The sequence below is a fragment of the Alosa sapidissima genome, chromosome 7, assembly GCF_018492685.1.
Source record: "Alosa sapidissima isolate fAloSap1 chromosome 7, fAloSap1.pri, whole genome shotgun sequence".
NCBI lineage: Eukaryota > Metazoa > Chordata > Actinopteri > Clupeiformes > Clupeidae > Alosa > Alosa sapidissima.
Window position 1 is genome coordinate 12,669,043 of NC_055963.1, and position 17,173 is coordinate 12,686,215.

Here is a 17,173-nt window from a genome sequence, read left to right on the forward strand (position 1 = left end):
CTGTAAAACATCTAATATTTTCCAATACTTTATCATATTTAATTTAATATACTGCCCAAATATTATTTGAATTTGGGAGTGTTTCCTCTGGAACTTACCCACAATTTACAAAGTACAAAGGAGTACAAAGGAATCCCTCTACTAATAACTGGTTAATTGGGAATATATTAACTGTTGTCTGTTGTTTCCTGAATGTATGTCTCTTTTATGTAAAGACAAACATCTACAGACAAAAGTATTATTAATTGTTAGGTGAATTTATTCTTCATTCAGGTGCATTGTTTCTGTGAATCATCCAAAAACCAAGCAAAACCAAACAGAATGTAGTGAGAAAAAGGATGTTTCATAGAGATCAATCGGCCAAGCTCTTAGTAGGACTGTTAATCTAAAAAGCAAGTGACTTCCAAAGCATCATGCAGCATAAAATATGTCCACAAACTAGGCTTGGCAGTCTTCATAAATAAATCAGAGGTATTGGGTCCTTGGGATTCCACTGAGAACTGTACAATTTGAATCCAATGGAACAGAACAGAGCATGTCCGAAAATATGGAATGCCTTTCTGATGGATTTTACTAGACATATTACATGTCCTGGTCCTTTCAACTTCAACTTCACTACACTACATACTTTATAAGTATCTTCAGTATCTTGTGCTAAAGTAAGTATACATATGAGCAGATAAGGTAGGCTATATATATATATACTGTATATAGCCCAATCTTATCTACTTGTCTACAGTACTGGGTGATACAGTTTAACATAGTGTTCCAGGGCATATGTACATATGTAACTAGCACTTAAAATGGATTGGAAAGGGGAAATTCCATTGGTGAGATGACGTCTCACTAAACACTTTGCTCCATAAAGGGAGGCGAGGATTCCAATGAGGCATCACTTAGAGCTGTTACTTTGCCCTGGACGTGTCCACTTGAAACATTAGCCTCCTGGCACCTGATGGGGCTGAGGGAGGTGTCCATTTGATAGTACGCTGTAGTAGTGGAATATGTTTCTTGGCACAGACTGCTGTGAGGCTGTCCAGAGAGCTTTGTTTTGCTAGGGCAGCAGAAACAGAAACAGGGAAGGGGAGGCTGGTGGTGTTTTTCTTGTTTTTGTTTTTGTTTTTGTTTTTTTTGGGGGGGGTTCAGCAGCTGTTCTGACAACCAGGGCTATTCATAATAGATAACCTGGAGGGACTGAGGAGAGAGTGCAGACTCTTAGGAGGGCCTTGAGATTAATCATAGACTGCAAAGCCTATCAAAAATGTATCAGTACCATTTTTGATCATTTTGGAGAAAAACGTTAAAAAAATTAGAGAAATCAAAATTAAAGAAATGAAATCAAATAAAGCGTGAACTGGTATCTCCAAATTAATTGCGTCGCGGGCCTGAGAGAAGAACGGCAAAACGAAAAACAACAAACAAAACAAACAAACAAACCAACTAAGAGTCCCTCATAGGAGTGAGAAAACCAAATAAGCTCAGCCTCAGTGTTTAAATTTGGAGTCTCACCTGGAATGACAGCAACAGTTTTCAATGCTCGGAGAACTCTGAAGGTTCTCAGCGCAGACACATTTCCCAGGTCCACAAACTCTGTTACATATCTGAAATAAGGGAGGATCACACACAGACACACCAAATGACAAAACCACACGCACAAGAGCACGACACCGAACCGAGGAGGTGAAGGAGGAGGAGGAGGAGGAGGAGCAGGAGGAAGAGTTTCACGCCACGCCACAGAGACCTGTCCACTATAGAAGAGGAGCGGGAAGGAGAAGAAACGCCACACACACACTACGCGCACACACACACACACACTACGCGCTGCGCATCACCGTCATCACCACCACTGGCACCACACACACACGGCTAAACACCAACAGTCCCCGCCCCACCGACCGGGCCCGCGGCCACACACACCGTCTTACCTGGAATAACAGCAACAGTTTTCAATGCCCTCAGTACTCTGAACGTGCGCAGAGCTGAGACATTGCCTAGGTTTACAAACTCTGTTATATACCTGCAGGATCAAACCAAACCACACATGAAGACATGTTTGCAGTGGGATGAAGACAACTGTCCGTCTAGACTGAAGACGTATTACATGAGCTGCACTAAAGTGTTCTTTTCCTTTAAAAATGTATTGTGTATATATATATATATATATATATATATATATATATATATGGCTATTTGTTATGTCTTTGAACAATCTACATAAACATACTTTAATAATGGATTGATAATAATCAAAACAAGGCAGCCAACAAAAAATGAATAGTTTGGGATCAGCAGCTGAAATCTACAAATGTCTATGAGCAGCACGAGGTGGGATGAAACAAGGTGTAGGCTCCTGCTGAAGAGACAGGAGGGAGAGAGAGAGTTGGAGATCAGTGAGGGAGAGAGCAACCAGAGCTGTCAGAGCCCGAGCGCTGCTCACAGGAGCACACAAGCCTCCTCCCCTTCACAACAGAGGAACCTAGAATGTTCCGTTAACAGTCTGACTCTGTCACACAAGAGAGAGGCATGCTCAGAGTGAGACAGACAGACAGACAGAGAGAGAGAGAGAGAAAGAGAGAGAGAGAGAGAGAGAGAGAGAAAGAAAGAAGGGAAAAGAGAAAGAGGAGGTAAAAGACTGAAAATGAAAAAGACGTCTCTCCTTAGATTCTCTGTCTACAAAAGATGTCCTAAAATAGTACTTTTTATTCATTGTTTCTTTTAAAGTACAAACAACTTGCGATGTGACTATTTCAAAACACCTCTTGGGTCATCTGTGACAGGCTCCTCAGTATATCTCATCTCTAATCTTCCAAGTCATCTATGGTCTACATTATAATTGCAATTTGTGGCCATTTAAAACTGTTCACAACACAAAATGGCTGTAACTGTGAGTGAGATACTTACGCCATAGAAATGACCATGAAATCCAGCCAGTTCCATGGGTCTCGGAGGAATGTGAAGTCGTCTATACAGAACCCTCGGGCAATGATTTTTACAAGAGATTCGAACGTATAAATTCCCGTGAATGTGTACCTGTGAGGAGAGAGAGGCCGGAATAAAGCTAGTTAGCTAACTCAGCAGCTAAGCAACACAGGGTCATAACTCATAATGCTCATCTACCCATGCACTGTGATGAACTAGATGCCCTGCCAGACACTATGGTAGGATGTCTTCATAGACTCTCATCACATTGTTTCCTCTTCAGAGAAAAATATCAATATCTCAGGGGGAAACGCATACATGCATGAGGCCAATGTGTGGCTTGAAATGTCATTTTCTGCTGCACTGAAACATACAACAAATAAAGCTGAACTACGAGCGTGCGGTGTGAATCTGTTCATGTGAATGACATGCATATAGCAAAGTCTACAGGTGGGTCAGCTGGGGTCAAGCATTAAGTAAGGATGTGTTCTGCTGTCTGCACATGCGTCCATGGTGACTTTTGGTGTCCATGCTCTTACACAAAGCAGTACTTACTCTACTTGTTTGGACCATTCTGGAGGGTTACTAAAAGTCATGAATACACAGTTGGTCAAAATAGTACACATAATGATCATGCTGAACAATGTGGGACGGAGTTAAGGGAAACTTGGAGAAGTCAGCCAGACAGATAACACAGATTTAAAGGCTTCACAGAAGTACAGTACAGACATTCTGCATTAGAGAGACATGCACAGACGTCTACTAGAGACCACTACACTGAGAAGCTGGGGCCACGTTTGTCATGGCCCTGTTTTAGTTACACAGAGAGAATCATGGCATGCTGACACTACCAATCACACTGACTACAGTATGTGTCTGCAGCTCTACATTCTCAAAAATTCTCAGAACTTCATTAGTAGGTTCTATGTTCTATGTTCTAGATTCTAGGTTCATCTTCAAGAAAGAGTTAGTAAACTAAAAGGAGGGGGCAGGTGGCTCATTCTCTGTCAGATTGTGTGAATATGGGGGGTGGTACAGATACAGAATAAATCCCCAACTATCTTTTCACATATAACTTTAAAAACAGAATGCCACTGAATAGTTAATGTGTTGAGCTCCCCAAAGTATAGCTAAAGAGCAACCACAGGCCTCTTCAGCATATATCTTCTCTCAGGAAGTCATTACTGTGATGGACATACTTCCTGTGGAGTGAGACAGCAGGGACAGATGGACACTCCATTAATATGTAAGGGTTGTGGTCCTGGGGGGGCGGGGGGGTGGGGGGGTTGGGGGTCATTTCAGAAGTCAATGGAGCAATAAACCTCTGGAGACGCCATGACTGAGGTGAGGCCAGTCTCTTTGTGTCTCTGACTTTAAAGGACTGTCTGCGACTTTCTGCCGGCGGTTTCGGGTTAAAGGCCCTGTAGTCCCGCTCCCCGCTCTAGGGGGGGTCAGCCTGCCGAAGGCGATGGAGAAGAAAAGCCACTCGGAGACAGCGTCACGGCGTTGCTGAGAATGAGCCAGCCACCCCGCCCCTCAGCTCCTCGTTTCCTTCAGAAGCAGCGAGTGAAGTGAAGGAAAACGCACCGCATGCAGGCCAGTGCATACTGGAGGCAGCTAATACTCTGTGCCCCGTGACAACATGCACTCACTGCACATTCCAAGACTGTCTGCGTCTGATAGTGTGTAGCTGTTCAGCTCTCAGACCTGCTTTGCAGTGATAAATCTAGATAGTCATTACCAGCTAGCAGGAAGGAATGCATGCAGCAATAATCATGCGTAATAAAGAGAACAGCAACTCTTCAGTTGCAACATCATTTGGAAAGGATATGAATGTATCAAAATTTTAATAGCTATTTGCCTAAAAACATTAAAAGGGCTGATCATGTACAGGGAAGATGTGGCACTAAAGCGGTAGATTGTTTTCCCTTTATTTATCACTATAAACGTCTGTGGAGAGACAGAAAGAGAGAGAAAGAGACATTCAAAGGTTAGAATTTCACAGAACAGTGGCACACAACATTCAGACATTCAGAGAAAAGCAAATTTAAGTCTGAAACCAGATAGCTTTTTATGGGAAAGGTCTAGACAGGTTACAACCTTGTGGACAGACATTTAGTAAATCCTCCTTAGTAAAAGAGCATTTGGCATATTATGGTCTGTTTCAATATCCAACTGTTTCACCTTGTGTCCCTATTTTTTCCAAATTCTAATGGAAAATATATATAAAGGTTTATATACACATGTTATGATGCTATGAAAAAGTTGAAGGTAAACAATAAATGACACAATAAAATAAAGGTGCCATTTTGACGGTATATTTCACAAATTCACAAACTGATTTCTTTTACAATATTTGTATCTGTGCATGTGCTTTGATGAGTAAAAAAAGTAAACCAAGAATATAAAAGCAGAAAACAAAACTGCTTAACTGAAAACAACCAAATGGTAATGCAAAAGCATGTAGAACATTTAACATGGGGGGCGGGGGGGGGGGGGGGGGGGCAGTCTACTGTTTTAGACTCCTGAGTCAACTCATCTGCCTACAGAAGCCATTAGAAATTCTCTCTGCTCATTGCTTAAAGCCCACAACTGAGCATCCGCTAATGAGCATGTCCACATACGGTCAGCTAAAGACGAACATAATAGCAAAAGTAGAGGCAGTAGAAGCCTGGGAGGCCTGTGGTTGGACAGCACCAATCCAGAGGAACACAAGCACAGCATTCCCCACGAGAAATCACAATCAATCACAGTCAATATCACACAGCTTTCCCAAAACAAGCTGAAAGCTGTATCAGGGCTATATACTGTATTACTCACAGAATTTAACAGCAACTGTATATACTGTAAACAAGGCGGTGTTATAGTGGATCAGCACAATCAATATCAAAGTATAAGGTTACAGTCTGTCTGACCCAGGATCAGTTCAGAGAGATGTGTTGTACATGAAGACCTGGCTCATATGAACACAGCCTTTGGATATGGATGAGTCAGCTGAACTAGTGTGGCTAATTCCTCAGTTAAACTCCTGGAGGTCCACTTGAGATCAGGGGCCAGATCTGAAGAGAGGCTACCGATGAGGGGAGACCGAGAGAAAACACTCATCTCTCTCTCTCTCTTTCACTCTCTCCCTCACATCAGCCAAGCGGAAAACCTGGCAGGTTGTGCAGCACAGTTATTTTCTGGCACATGAAGCATCTCAGTGAAGGAAAGGAGAGGCTATCTATTTATAGACGCCACATACCGCAGGAGTTAGTGAGATGTAATAAAAAAGCGACAACAGTGTCACCGCTCAGTGCCATGCTCACAGATATGCACACGCACAGTCAGACACATACACATATCCGTCTCCGAAAAGAAGGTTCTAGAATGAGCCATCTCGTGCCAGCGGTCCATCAACAACAAGATGTCACTGCTGGGAGTGGGTGTATTTACAGAAACGCTGGTGGCAAGAAACGTTCATCTGCCCGAGTGGCTTCAGGAAATTCTATCTGTCATGAAGCCTCAATCTGCAGACATGAGAGTAGCCAATAAATACTGCTGGTGGGATCAGATTCTTCCTGTGTTGGCCTCTAATGGCCCTGCTAGGACAGAGGCCCGCCCTGGGCATCACTGACCCGGACTAAATACCCTAGTGCTGCTTCAGTCATTGCCATATGTAATGTGGTAATTCAGGATGCACCAATGAAATCTGTGACCACTTTAAACAAGAAGACAATGTGTAAACAAGAGCTGTCTCTCTCTCTCTCTCTCTCTCTCTCTCTCTCTCTCTCTCTCTGTGTTTCTCTCCTCACATCTCTTTCTCCCCATCTCTCTCTCTGAATATAACCTCATAATTGTTTGAATAAAACATGGCCAGCCACATCCAAATTTAATGGGACACTATGCTTTTGCTGGAGTGATACTGTATGTGTCCTTGTACTTCAACACTACCCGCTTGCCTTCTGATCTACAGACCGAGAGGCAGCCTTCAGCACCATGGACAGAGATTAATAAAGCCCATACAGAGCAACACCAGCCTCTCAATCAGCTGCACACAACAGACCAGCCATTTGCAGCACTTACAACCCCAGCCATTTTCGTAATTTGATTGTAATGATAAATTAACTGATTCTATGCAGTACATCGAATTACAATGATTTAGAGTACCATGTACAAGTCTTGCCTTTTTTTCCAGCAGGTAAACACATTAATACAAAATCGAATCATGGAGAACATATTTCCTCATAAAGATCTTAAAAATCACTTCCAGACATCTATAGTGCTTCTCCATGAAACCCTCAAGACTGCTGGGCATGCTCAGTGCAGACAAGACAGGAAGCCAGTTAAACACGAAAAAAGAAACAGTCATATAGAGTGCATGCATGCACTGCTGAGATGCATGTTCCTCCTGTCATCAAACACACACACACACACACACATACAGAGAGAGAGAGAGAGAGAGAGAGAGAGAGACACACACACACACACACAAACACACACACACACACACACACACACACACACACACACACACACACACACACACACACACACACTGACACACACATGCACAAAGTGCATGCTGAAGCCTTTTTTGCAATGCATGACTTGCCATAAAGCTACTGAAAATTTCATACTTTAGAGTAGAGTGGCAGAGAGAGAGAAAGAAAGAGAGAGAGAGAGAGAAAGAGAGAGAAGCCCATAGCCAAGCGAAAGAGAGAGAGAGAGAGAAAGAGAGAGAAGCCCACAGCCAAGCGAAAGAGAGAGAGAGAGAAAGAGAGAGAAGCCCATAGCCAAGCGAAAGAGAGCAGCAAAATGGAGGCAGGAGAGAGTACCACAGCCACAGAGAGAGGAGAGCAGGGGAGAGCAGGGGACAGTTAAACGGATGAGGGGAGACACAGGCTGAGCCATGGACAGAGCCCTACAATATGAGCTTCTTAACCAGCTGAACCCTGAACACACACCGCCGGTCCACAGGAATAAGCCGGGTGAGGTCGGAGGGGGCGCTGGAGAGAGAACTGGGACATTTTCCCTTTTGGCTTCAAGCTAAGATGAATCAAGTCACATTTCTACAAGTGCATTTCTACTCGCCTGAGCCTCTCACCCACCGGCACTAGACAATAACAACTAGGCATGATGGTAGCCAATGACCCTCAGGGAGTGACTCGGGGACATGGCTGCGTTTCATAAGGCATTTATAGACACAAACAAGAATCCATACTTCCAATCCACATATTGCAGTAACCTAGTCAGGTCTAATTCAAAATGGAGGCATGAATTCCTGTCAGAATGTGAGTTTCCAAAAATGGAAAATCATTCTCAAAAACATTTGAGCATCAGCTCAAGCTAAAATGAGACAAACTACTAAACTAATATACTGCCTCATTTGGCGCTGCTGATATAGCCATATGCCACCGTGGTGAAATGCTCAGTCACCAGCAGAGATGACCCATAGGAAATGCCTGTGACACCAGGAAATGCTATTTTTGTTGCACTTGACGTGTGCAATTTAACGTTTAGATGTTATGATTCCTGCATAATTGTGTTAACGACAACATACTTGTCATTGTCAACATATCAAATGAGTAGGTAAAATTGGTGAAAATGGAACAGAGCAGAGAGAAAAAGCGAGAGAAAGACAGAGAGAGAGAGAGAGAGAGAGAAAGAGAGAGAGAGAGAAAGAGACGAGAAATGCAACAAAAGTCATCAGAAGGAAGGAGATGTGCTGTGAGAAAAGGATTCTGCTGGAAGGCAGACAGAGACAGCTAGGAAGCAGCGTGGAGCCACTAGACTGATGGAAAATTCTAGACTCAAAAACAGTGGCAAGACAGAGTGAGCGAGGGAGACACAGAGAGAAAATGAGAAATAGGGGGGCGAGAGCGAGAGATAGAGAGAAAGACAGGGAGGGAGGGAGGGAGGAGGAAAGGACTAAGAGCAGCCCAAGCACTCCATCATATGTCACCCTGCTGCAGCACTAGACTGCAGAGGCTAGTCAACCTAATTAGGCACTACTTAAGTCACCACGCCACCCAAACCCACCCTCAGATCCTACGTTCACTTAGAGTGGAAGAAATCGTCCTGGAGTCAAGCAAGATCAACTTCCAACCAATATCACCCTAGCAGGGGACACAGTCATCTTCTCGCTCCTCAATTAATCTTATGTGTTCACATGTCAACCAAACTGAAATTCAGTCACTCTGTCAGTATATGGTTCATTAAAATGAGATTCAATAGCCTGTAAACCTATTCTAAGGGTGCAACAGCTCAAGAATTAAGGCACAAATAAGTGATGTTCGAAAAATATGTTGCCATTCTGGGTGGTGGAAACCTTAAGGATCCTACAGAAGTGCCATGGGGCCGAATCAGGCGGTTGCACTGATGCCATATGAAGAACGGTGGAGAAGGTAATGGAGAGCCATTGGTATTCTCTCCAGTCTTCCAGCTGAGCGCAGGAGCATTTCAGCACCATCCACTGTGGTTGCATCAGAGCGAGCGGGAGAGAGAGGGAGAGAGCGATAGATGAGAGAGACAGGAGCACTCTGGTGCTCATGCTTGCCTGCACACATCTTCCAACACAACCCTCCATGTCCCTTCTCATGACTCTGCCATAGAGATAGAGAGAGAGAGAGAGAGAGAGAGAGAGATAGAGATAGAGAGAGAAAGACAAAGCGATAGAAATTAGAGAGGGAGAGGGAGATAGAGGAAGGGAGGAGGAAAATGGCAGGACAGCAATGGCCATTTTCTTGGTCTCGTGCAACCATCTGCCTCCCACTCCCAACCCCCACCCATCCCTGAGCTCTCGAGTGCTGCGTCATCACCAGGCCGGCACAGCCCTGCCACAAGGCACATTTGGGACACACACTCCCGCCATTCATCACCCAGTGGCAGCACGGAGAGATTACCAAACCAGGGTGGAGCTCTTGCTCTCCCTCCCTCTCCCTCTCCCTCTCTTTCTCTATCTCTCCCTTCATCACTGATCTACCTCTCCATCGTGGCGTAGAAATTCACAGCTCACTCAACTCAATCCAATCAACACCCTTACATCCCTGCCCCGCCCATCCTCACCCCGACCCCACTACCATCCCCCCCAGCCCCCCCCGCCCCCCGTTAGCTCTGGCCGCCGCGGTACCTCTCCAGGCTAGCCTCTCTCAGGCTAATTGCTCTGGACAGTGTAAGAGCCCAGACCCCCCCCCCCCCTCCCCCCCGACCTAAGAGAAATCGTCTCCTCAGGCCTTGTCCGCTACTCAAAGACACACTGGTGTGGAGTCATGTTTCAGTTGTACTACTGCAGCCGCTGACTGGCCTCCAACACACTGGCAGACTGGGCAGAGTTGTTGTTTATGAAAAGGGAGATGGGGAGTGTGAGGACATGCAGGAATATGAGAGCATCAGATGGGAGAGAGTAATGCACCGAAGCTGCATACATTACTGTATTAATCCAGAGAGAAGTGCACAGCTATCAACACCGCCATCAAATGCACAACGGCAGCCGATCAGAGACAAAAGGCTGGACTGAGAGACAATGGGAGATGGAGGGTAGAGGATGTGCGGATTTAACGAGATGGACAAGCCAGCCAAGATGGAGGAGAAGAGGAAAGAAAGGGAAAAAAGCATGCTTTTCTTGCACATTCCTCTGCATGCTCTCAATTGGAATTCCCTTTCTGACAGCAGAAGAGCTGTGTTACATAAGAGGAAGCATGTTCTCCATGAGCAGGAGGAAGAGGAGAAGACCACAGAGGAATGGATGAAGAATCTTCTCTCTCTCTGTCTCTCTCTCACACACACACGCACACACGCACACACACACACACACACAAACACACTTACAGGTATTAACACCCACAAATGGACTCATCCATAATTCAGGACAGGGCATTGTGGCAGGGGCGGCTGCTGTGTGAAGGCGAAGGCCTCCACTTAATGCTGGACCACAACCTTCATTAGGGGACCCTATAGAGGCCAGCAGTCTGTGAGCTCATAATGCTCCAGCTGACTCCAGCAAAACATGACTGACCGCATATCTGAGGCGAGATTGATGTGGACCGCTCTCCGTCACAGGAGCCAAAGACTAGGAACCACACGGGCCCCAGAGTGCCTCGGAAAAAACCTTGACGCCCACATCGCTGGGGCATATAGCTTGCAAAAAAAGAACAAACAACAACAACGATCAAACCGGGGGGAAAAAACGACTCATTTTGAGTGCAACTCGGGAGCAAACAGATCAATGGAGGCACCGCTGGGATAGCTGACAGCTAAGGACTGGGCTGCAGCAGTGGCGCTCCTCTGGGTCTTCTAAATGCTAATGTGGTCCATAAGCGAGCGATGCCTGGGGGTCAGCAGCCGAGCGAGCGTTGCGCCTTGCCCCTCGCTTCCTCCAGAGCTGCTGTGAGGCGGAGGCAAGGCAAGGCAAGGCGAGGCGAGCGGAGGAAAGAGAGGAGCCGTTAGACCGAGCGTCAAAGCTGGGAAGCGCGCGAGCCGCTGATGTCTGGCACGCCACAGCAGTGCCGCTCCACGCGGCTCGTTTCCAGCGTGTGCCCATGACCCACAGTGCTTTTGGAGAGAGCACAAGCAAGCGCGGGAGAGAAAACAAGAGGACCAACATCCTCTCACTGTCCTCTGAGATCTGCGCTTGCTGCTGACTCTTCCTCTCCATCCTCCTCCCCTACTGTCAGATCAGGCTCAACCTGGAGCAGGCCAGCGCTGTGTCTTTAAGGACGCCGCTTTCTTCTTCTCTCTCCCTTCCTGTTTTCTGCCAGATTAATTCTAGAACAATTAGAGAAGTCTGTCAGCTGGAACAGCCATGTTTCAAACGTCTCTGCAACTGACCTTTTCCCTAAAGCCCTCCGAGCCTTGAGAAGCGATGGACACACACCCGGCCCACTACACATACCAAATCTGGAGTGTGTTCCACCAACTCTATAGCTACAGTACTGCAGCATTGCTACCAGTTAACCTAACCATTCCAATGGCATTACATTCACTGCAACAAAAAAAAAAAAACCCTACACAAGTCTGTAGTTTCTGAACATCTAAATACAACACTCTAGCGTGTGCAGAGATGCACCAATGACAGACAAGGACAGAGTGGAAATGGGATCTTTGGTTTTGGCTTTCTGTAGGCACAGAAACTGGGACAAAGAATAATAAGCATGACAATGCAACAGTGATGATGTCTCACATCCAAAAAACAAGTACAATCAATCAAATAGGGAAAATCAGAAATCATAAAGTTTTCAACAACCCTAACCTAGTTTAGAGGAGAACACAAAGAACCCCTAACGCAAACATGTTCAGAGGCCGTCCCAGTTTTCTGTTTTGGGGCAAAATAGAAATAGAAAATAGAAAATATCCCTAAGAAGGAGGAGAGAAAAAAGCCAAAGGCTCTAGGCAAAAACAGTGCTTGTGCATAAAAAAAATCACTGGAATGTTTGACTAATTTTCTATGTCTACAGATGAATGCAGTACAGTATATATTGTGTCTTCACATAACTAGAACACACTGACCCTGTTAAATGTACGGTACTAGAAAATCATAACATATTGTACATTGCTATACTTGACTATATATCGGTTTATACTGTATCTGTGTATACTGTGTACAAGTACTATTTGGAACTGAATAAACATCACTAAAGGTTAACTACCATTACACAGATATATCTTCTGAAATGTAATTTGCGGTGCACATATCCCTCTCTGTGTCTTTTACTGTCATCTGCAGAGAAGAGCGCAGAAGATGAGATGGTGACTATTAGTGTGGATGAGTGTTTTTGAAGGAGATTGTAAGTATTTTAGACTGTTAACCCTTGGCGGCAAGGTGAGACAGATCCAAGACTGGTGATTGACAGGGCTGTTACCATGCGAGAGGGAGAGGGTCTCACTCACTTTCTTGTTTATGTAGAAATGGTCCAAGTCCTCCAATGGTGTCGCCACCATTGAAGAAGGGATGTCTCCATAGATGAAGGGCAGGTTTTTGCCGGCCTCCAGGTCACTGCTAGGCTTGGGCTTATTTTCGTCGTCATCGTCACGGTAACTGCTGTCAGGCTTGGGTGGCGGCTTGGCTTTTTCCTCAGCAATGCGCTTCTCAAGGTTAGCCAGGGATTCTCGGGTAAAAAATTTGAAGCTATCAGGTCCTGGCGGTGCAAGAAGGGGTGCAGCCATGTTTTCATCCTGCAGCGACTTCTGCTTTAATTAGGTACCATCCAGGGCATCCAGTTCTAAATGGGAGGAAGAGAGAGAGAGAGGAAAGAAAGAAAGAAAGAAAGAAAGAAAGAAAGAAAGAAAAAAGAAAGAAAGGGAGAGGTCAATTGAGATGTGTTAGGCAATCCTTTAATTTAAATGTAGGACATTACTCTCAAACACAGCCTTCCCTATCCATACACTCCACACAATAGACAGGAGAGTTTCATGGACCAATAACACACAACATGTGACAAACATCACAACACACAGTATGCGTTTCCATAAATATTTAAATGTGTGTCATATTAATTTGATATAAGAAAATAAGAGCAAAATCAGTAAACCATCTTCATGTGAACTAGCCGATAGCAAAAGAACGAGCTTGCCACCTTGCTACTAAAAATACCAATTGACAACATCAAGCCGCCATATTTAGCTGGACTAGGGGCATCGCAGAGCTAAACAGGGAAATGAGTGCAGAGGCATAGACACAAGTGGTGAGTCATGCAGCTTCATGTATGACCAATCAGAACAAGGTAAGCTCACGAGGTGCAGCAGGTGGCCTCCACTTCCTCCTGTATTCAAACCATCAACACATCAACATTGCGTAGATTACGCCTCAACAGATTGGTCACCTTTCTTCCCCATTTTTCCCCTCTTGAACAAAAGAAAAGAGTACATTAGCTCATATATGCTGTGCTGTGCTGTGCTGTGCTGTACTGTTGTGCTGTGTAGTGTCTGATCCCGTGCTGCTACCATACATGCTATGACCTTCATCAAAGGAGCAATCTGGTGAAAGGAACACTGGGCACAGGTGCTGAGGCTGAGGCAGTATGGCTGCTGCACACCTAATGAATGAATGCACAGCAGGAGTTCATAATGAGAGAGGGGGACAGAAAGAGAAAGAGAAAGAGGGGGAGAGAGAGAGAGAAAGAGAGAGACTGATGTCACATTATAGATAGGGGTGGGGTCCTCTGGGGTCTCCTCCAGAGTGAGGGAGCCATCTCTGAAGGCATGTGCACAGCATTTTCTGTCGACACATAAATCAGTCACCTCACCGGGAAACAAACTCTTCCAGGATGGAAGACTTGCCATTCCTGAGCTCTTGGCAGGTAGTGATGGAATGACACCATCCTAGAAGCATCACAGTGCTAGAGAAGCCCAACAGTTCCACTGTCATTTCAATGAAAAGGCTCAATGATCCCAGTGTGCAGTAGCCAGTAGGGTTCCATTCCCAGCCACCACCGTTGTGCCCTTGAGCAACACACTTTACCCTGACTTGCTCCGGGGAGACTGCCCCTTGTAATAATTGATATATGTAAGTAACTTTGAATAAAATTAAATAAAATAAATAAATAAATAAACAAACTAGAAATATCACTGTAACCATTGGACAAGCACACATCTAGTTTCATATAAAATAAGCCTCCACATTAAATGATTAAATACAACTCCACATGGATCAAAGCAAGCATGTCAACAAGATGAAAGATGAAATGACTGGCCTCATATTCAAACATTATGGGTATGTTCTACTGACCTTCTCTAGAGGACAAACAGCATGGTATGAGCTCTACACCCAAACATCAGTAGCAGAACAGAAGTCTGACAACATTCATGGGATATCAATGCCTTACAGGCAGACTAATAAAGTGACTGCTGATGGGATGTAAAATAAACAGTATTTTTAACATCATTGCTGGTTCCCAGTTGAGGCCATTTGGAATGCCAACATTTGAGTATTTAAGCTCAAAATTGCTCCAGTGTAAAAAAAAGGTATCCTATAACCAAAGACCAACACAGAAGGCCAAAGAAGGGGAATGCATACATGATATTCTAATACATCCTCAACATGGTTAACAGTTCCTCTATTCCACTATTATGACAACACCACAACCTGCATAGTATATGAAGTTTACATGTCTATCACAAACTACAATGTCCACAGTGCTTGTAAAAGTGGAAGAATCATTGTAATACAATCTTTGTTCACTTGGCTTCTTGCCCTTTGGCATCTTTACAACCATATTTTTTAGCATAATTTTAGTGCAATTTGAGCCTACTATAAGATGAATAGCAATATTAGACATAACATTAAGACTACCTGACTGACAGTGACACAATAAAACAATCAACATTAGAGTAAAGTCAATAATCAGGCTCGGTTTCACTGAAAATGCCTGTTATACTACACAAACTTAAGCGCCTCTTGAGCTAGCACTGGAAGACATTTTGAGGTCACACAAATCTGTCTTTAAGTCTATTACTCATTAAAATTACTTCATTACTTCATTCTTGACCCCCAAGAATGTCTATACAAAGCTGCCTTAAATATATAAATCGAATCCTTTTAAAATACCTTCACCGCTATGACATACTAGACTACGTTTCGTGGGCGCTGTCCGTTCAGCACCACATTCCCAGCCTCACGGCTATAGTGTCACACTGGCCTACCTCGTAGCCTGCTACAAGAGCACAACCACGTCTTTTTCTCAAATGACACAAATCATATAGCGTGTAGAAAAAAGTGTTCACTTGTCTAGGTCAGGAGGCAATTGAGATAAACGGCAATAGCCTACATAGAAAACGTCATAGGCCTACCTACCTAGGTCCGAAAATAATGTAGGCTAACAACATCTGAGCTAACGAAAATATTTGCATGTGAAAATCTGATTTTTGTAACATATGCTCCATATACTGCAAGTGTGCTGTATTCGTTGGTATTTAAGACAAGTTGATCGGCACGAGGATTTCAAATGCATAAAAGCGATCAAATTAGTGCTTTCACCAATTAGCCTTTATCATTCAGCACATTGGGAATTGTTTATGTAACGGAATTGTTAGCAGAAACATAACACAAGGAACTGTGTTTCTATTTTGAACACACAAACGTATGTTCAATTTCACCATCGGCTAATTCGTGTGCCCCAGATGCCTGTCTTTGAGATAGCCTTTTTTCGAAGGAAAGAAAACAAAGAAAACGCTTGAGCATAAAGAGCATGCACACACGTTGAAAAAAATTACCTGCAACATCCCGGTTAATCCATTTTTAAAAAATTAAGGATAGCCTGATGTATGGATCTCTTGCTGAGGAAAAACTGAGCTAAGGTGTTCCTTGCTTCATTACTAATGCATCTTCGTCCTACACCGTTTTTGGAATAGAAATAAAGTAGTCAGGCTCAACTGCGTTTGCTTCAGTGTTTTGATGCAACCAGTGCAGGAGACGCGTAGTTAAAAAAAAAAAAAAAAAAAAAAAAACAGTCGGTTTGGATCACTGCCAAGAAATGGTTGAGGTCACGAAATAATTTGGAGAACCAAGTAAATAGAGGACCGCTGCCTCACACGTCCTCCCAAAACGGGTGAGGGCCACAGCGAGACACAGCAAATACTGCAGTGGGTGTTTCTAAGCAGAAAGCTTTCATTCGAGAAGTCCACTCTCAAAAAAGTGACTAACAACACAACCTTTAAACAGCTCAGCTGATACAGCTGTATTGTTTGAATGTCGACTAATGCCTCTACCTGAAAAGGCGGTGTTTTCTGCAGGTTGTCTAAAATACTTGAAGAAAACGAAGCCTACCACACCCGCGAACGCTATGTCGTCTCCTGGATCAATAAGAAGTCATGGAAAATTTACAAATCTTGCGATTGCATCTGGCATCACTTCCCATATTTCGACAACGTGTATTTCATGTGTAGTGCTCCCATTTGACAGGGAACAATTTTCACGAAACGTAATCGTGGATGGTGGGTGAATATTTGGAGGTGGCGCTGGAAGGGGGGTATTGGAAATAGAGTGATCACGTCACAGGTTCCAATAAATTCTGGTATGATCTTTGACATAACGGGATAATAAACGTTACAATGCAAGTTGGTCTCATTATGTCCACTTGTGAAGATTAGAGATCGTCTTTGCTCAAGATCAGTAGCCTGTGTTTATTGTTATTTTTGCATATTAATGTAGCCCACGCGCAATGTAAATTAAGCCCAGGAAACATTTTAGGCAATTTCTTCGTCAAAGAATGACAGGGCACGCTGAACAATGAACGGAAAATGCAATACTCCAATATAAATGTCGACCTAATATAATGTC

At 44.1% G+C, this 17,173-nt stretch overlaps 1 protein-coding gene across 11 annotated transcripts in view; it reads right to left on the reverse strand.

Moving 5' to 3' along the window:
* scn8aa (sodium channel, voltage gated, type VIII, alpha subunit a) overlaps positions 1-17,173 on the reverse strand; it is a 55,565-nt gene that overhangs the window by 37,706 nt on the left and 686 nt on the right. For 4 of the 11 annotated variants that reach the window (XM_042097557.1, XM_042097554.1, XM_042097550.1 and 1 more), the window contains exons 2-6: positions 12,787-13,118; positions 4,751-4,869; positions 3,475-3,564; positions 2,902-3,030; positions 1,510-1,601 (exon numbers count right to left, since the gene is read on the reverse strand). In XM_042097557.1, the coding sequence (XP_041953491.1) occupies positions 1,510-1,601; positions 2,902-3,030; positions 3,475-3,564; positions 4,751-4,869; positions 12,787-13,062 (706 nt within the window). In that variant the 5' untranslated portion in view covers positions 13,063-13,118. Of the gene's footprint in view, positions 1-1,509; positions 1,602-1,925; positions 2,018-2,901; positions 3,031-3,474; positions 3,565-4,750; positions 4,870-12,786; positions 13,119-13,629; positions 13,932-16,107; positions 16,409-17,173 lie in introns of those variants that run through there. The other 7 variants (XM_042097560.1, XM_042097558.1, XM_042097556.1 and 4 more) reach the window with 4 other exon arrangements.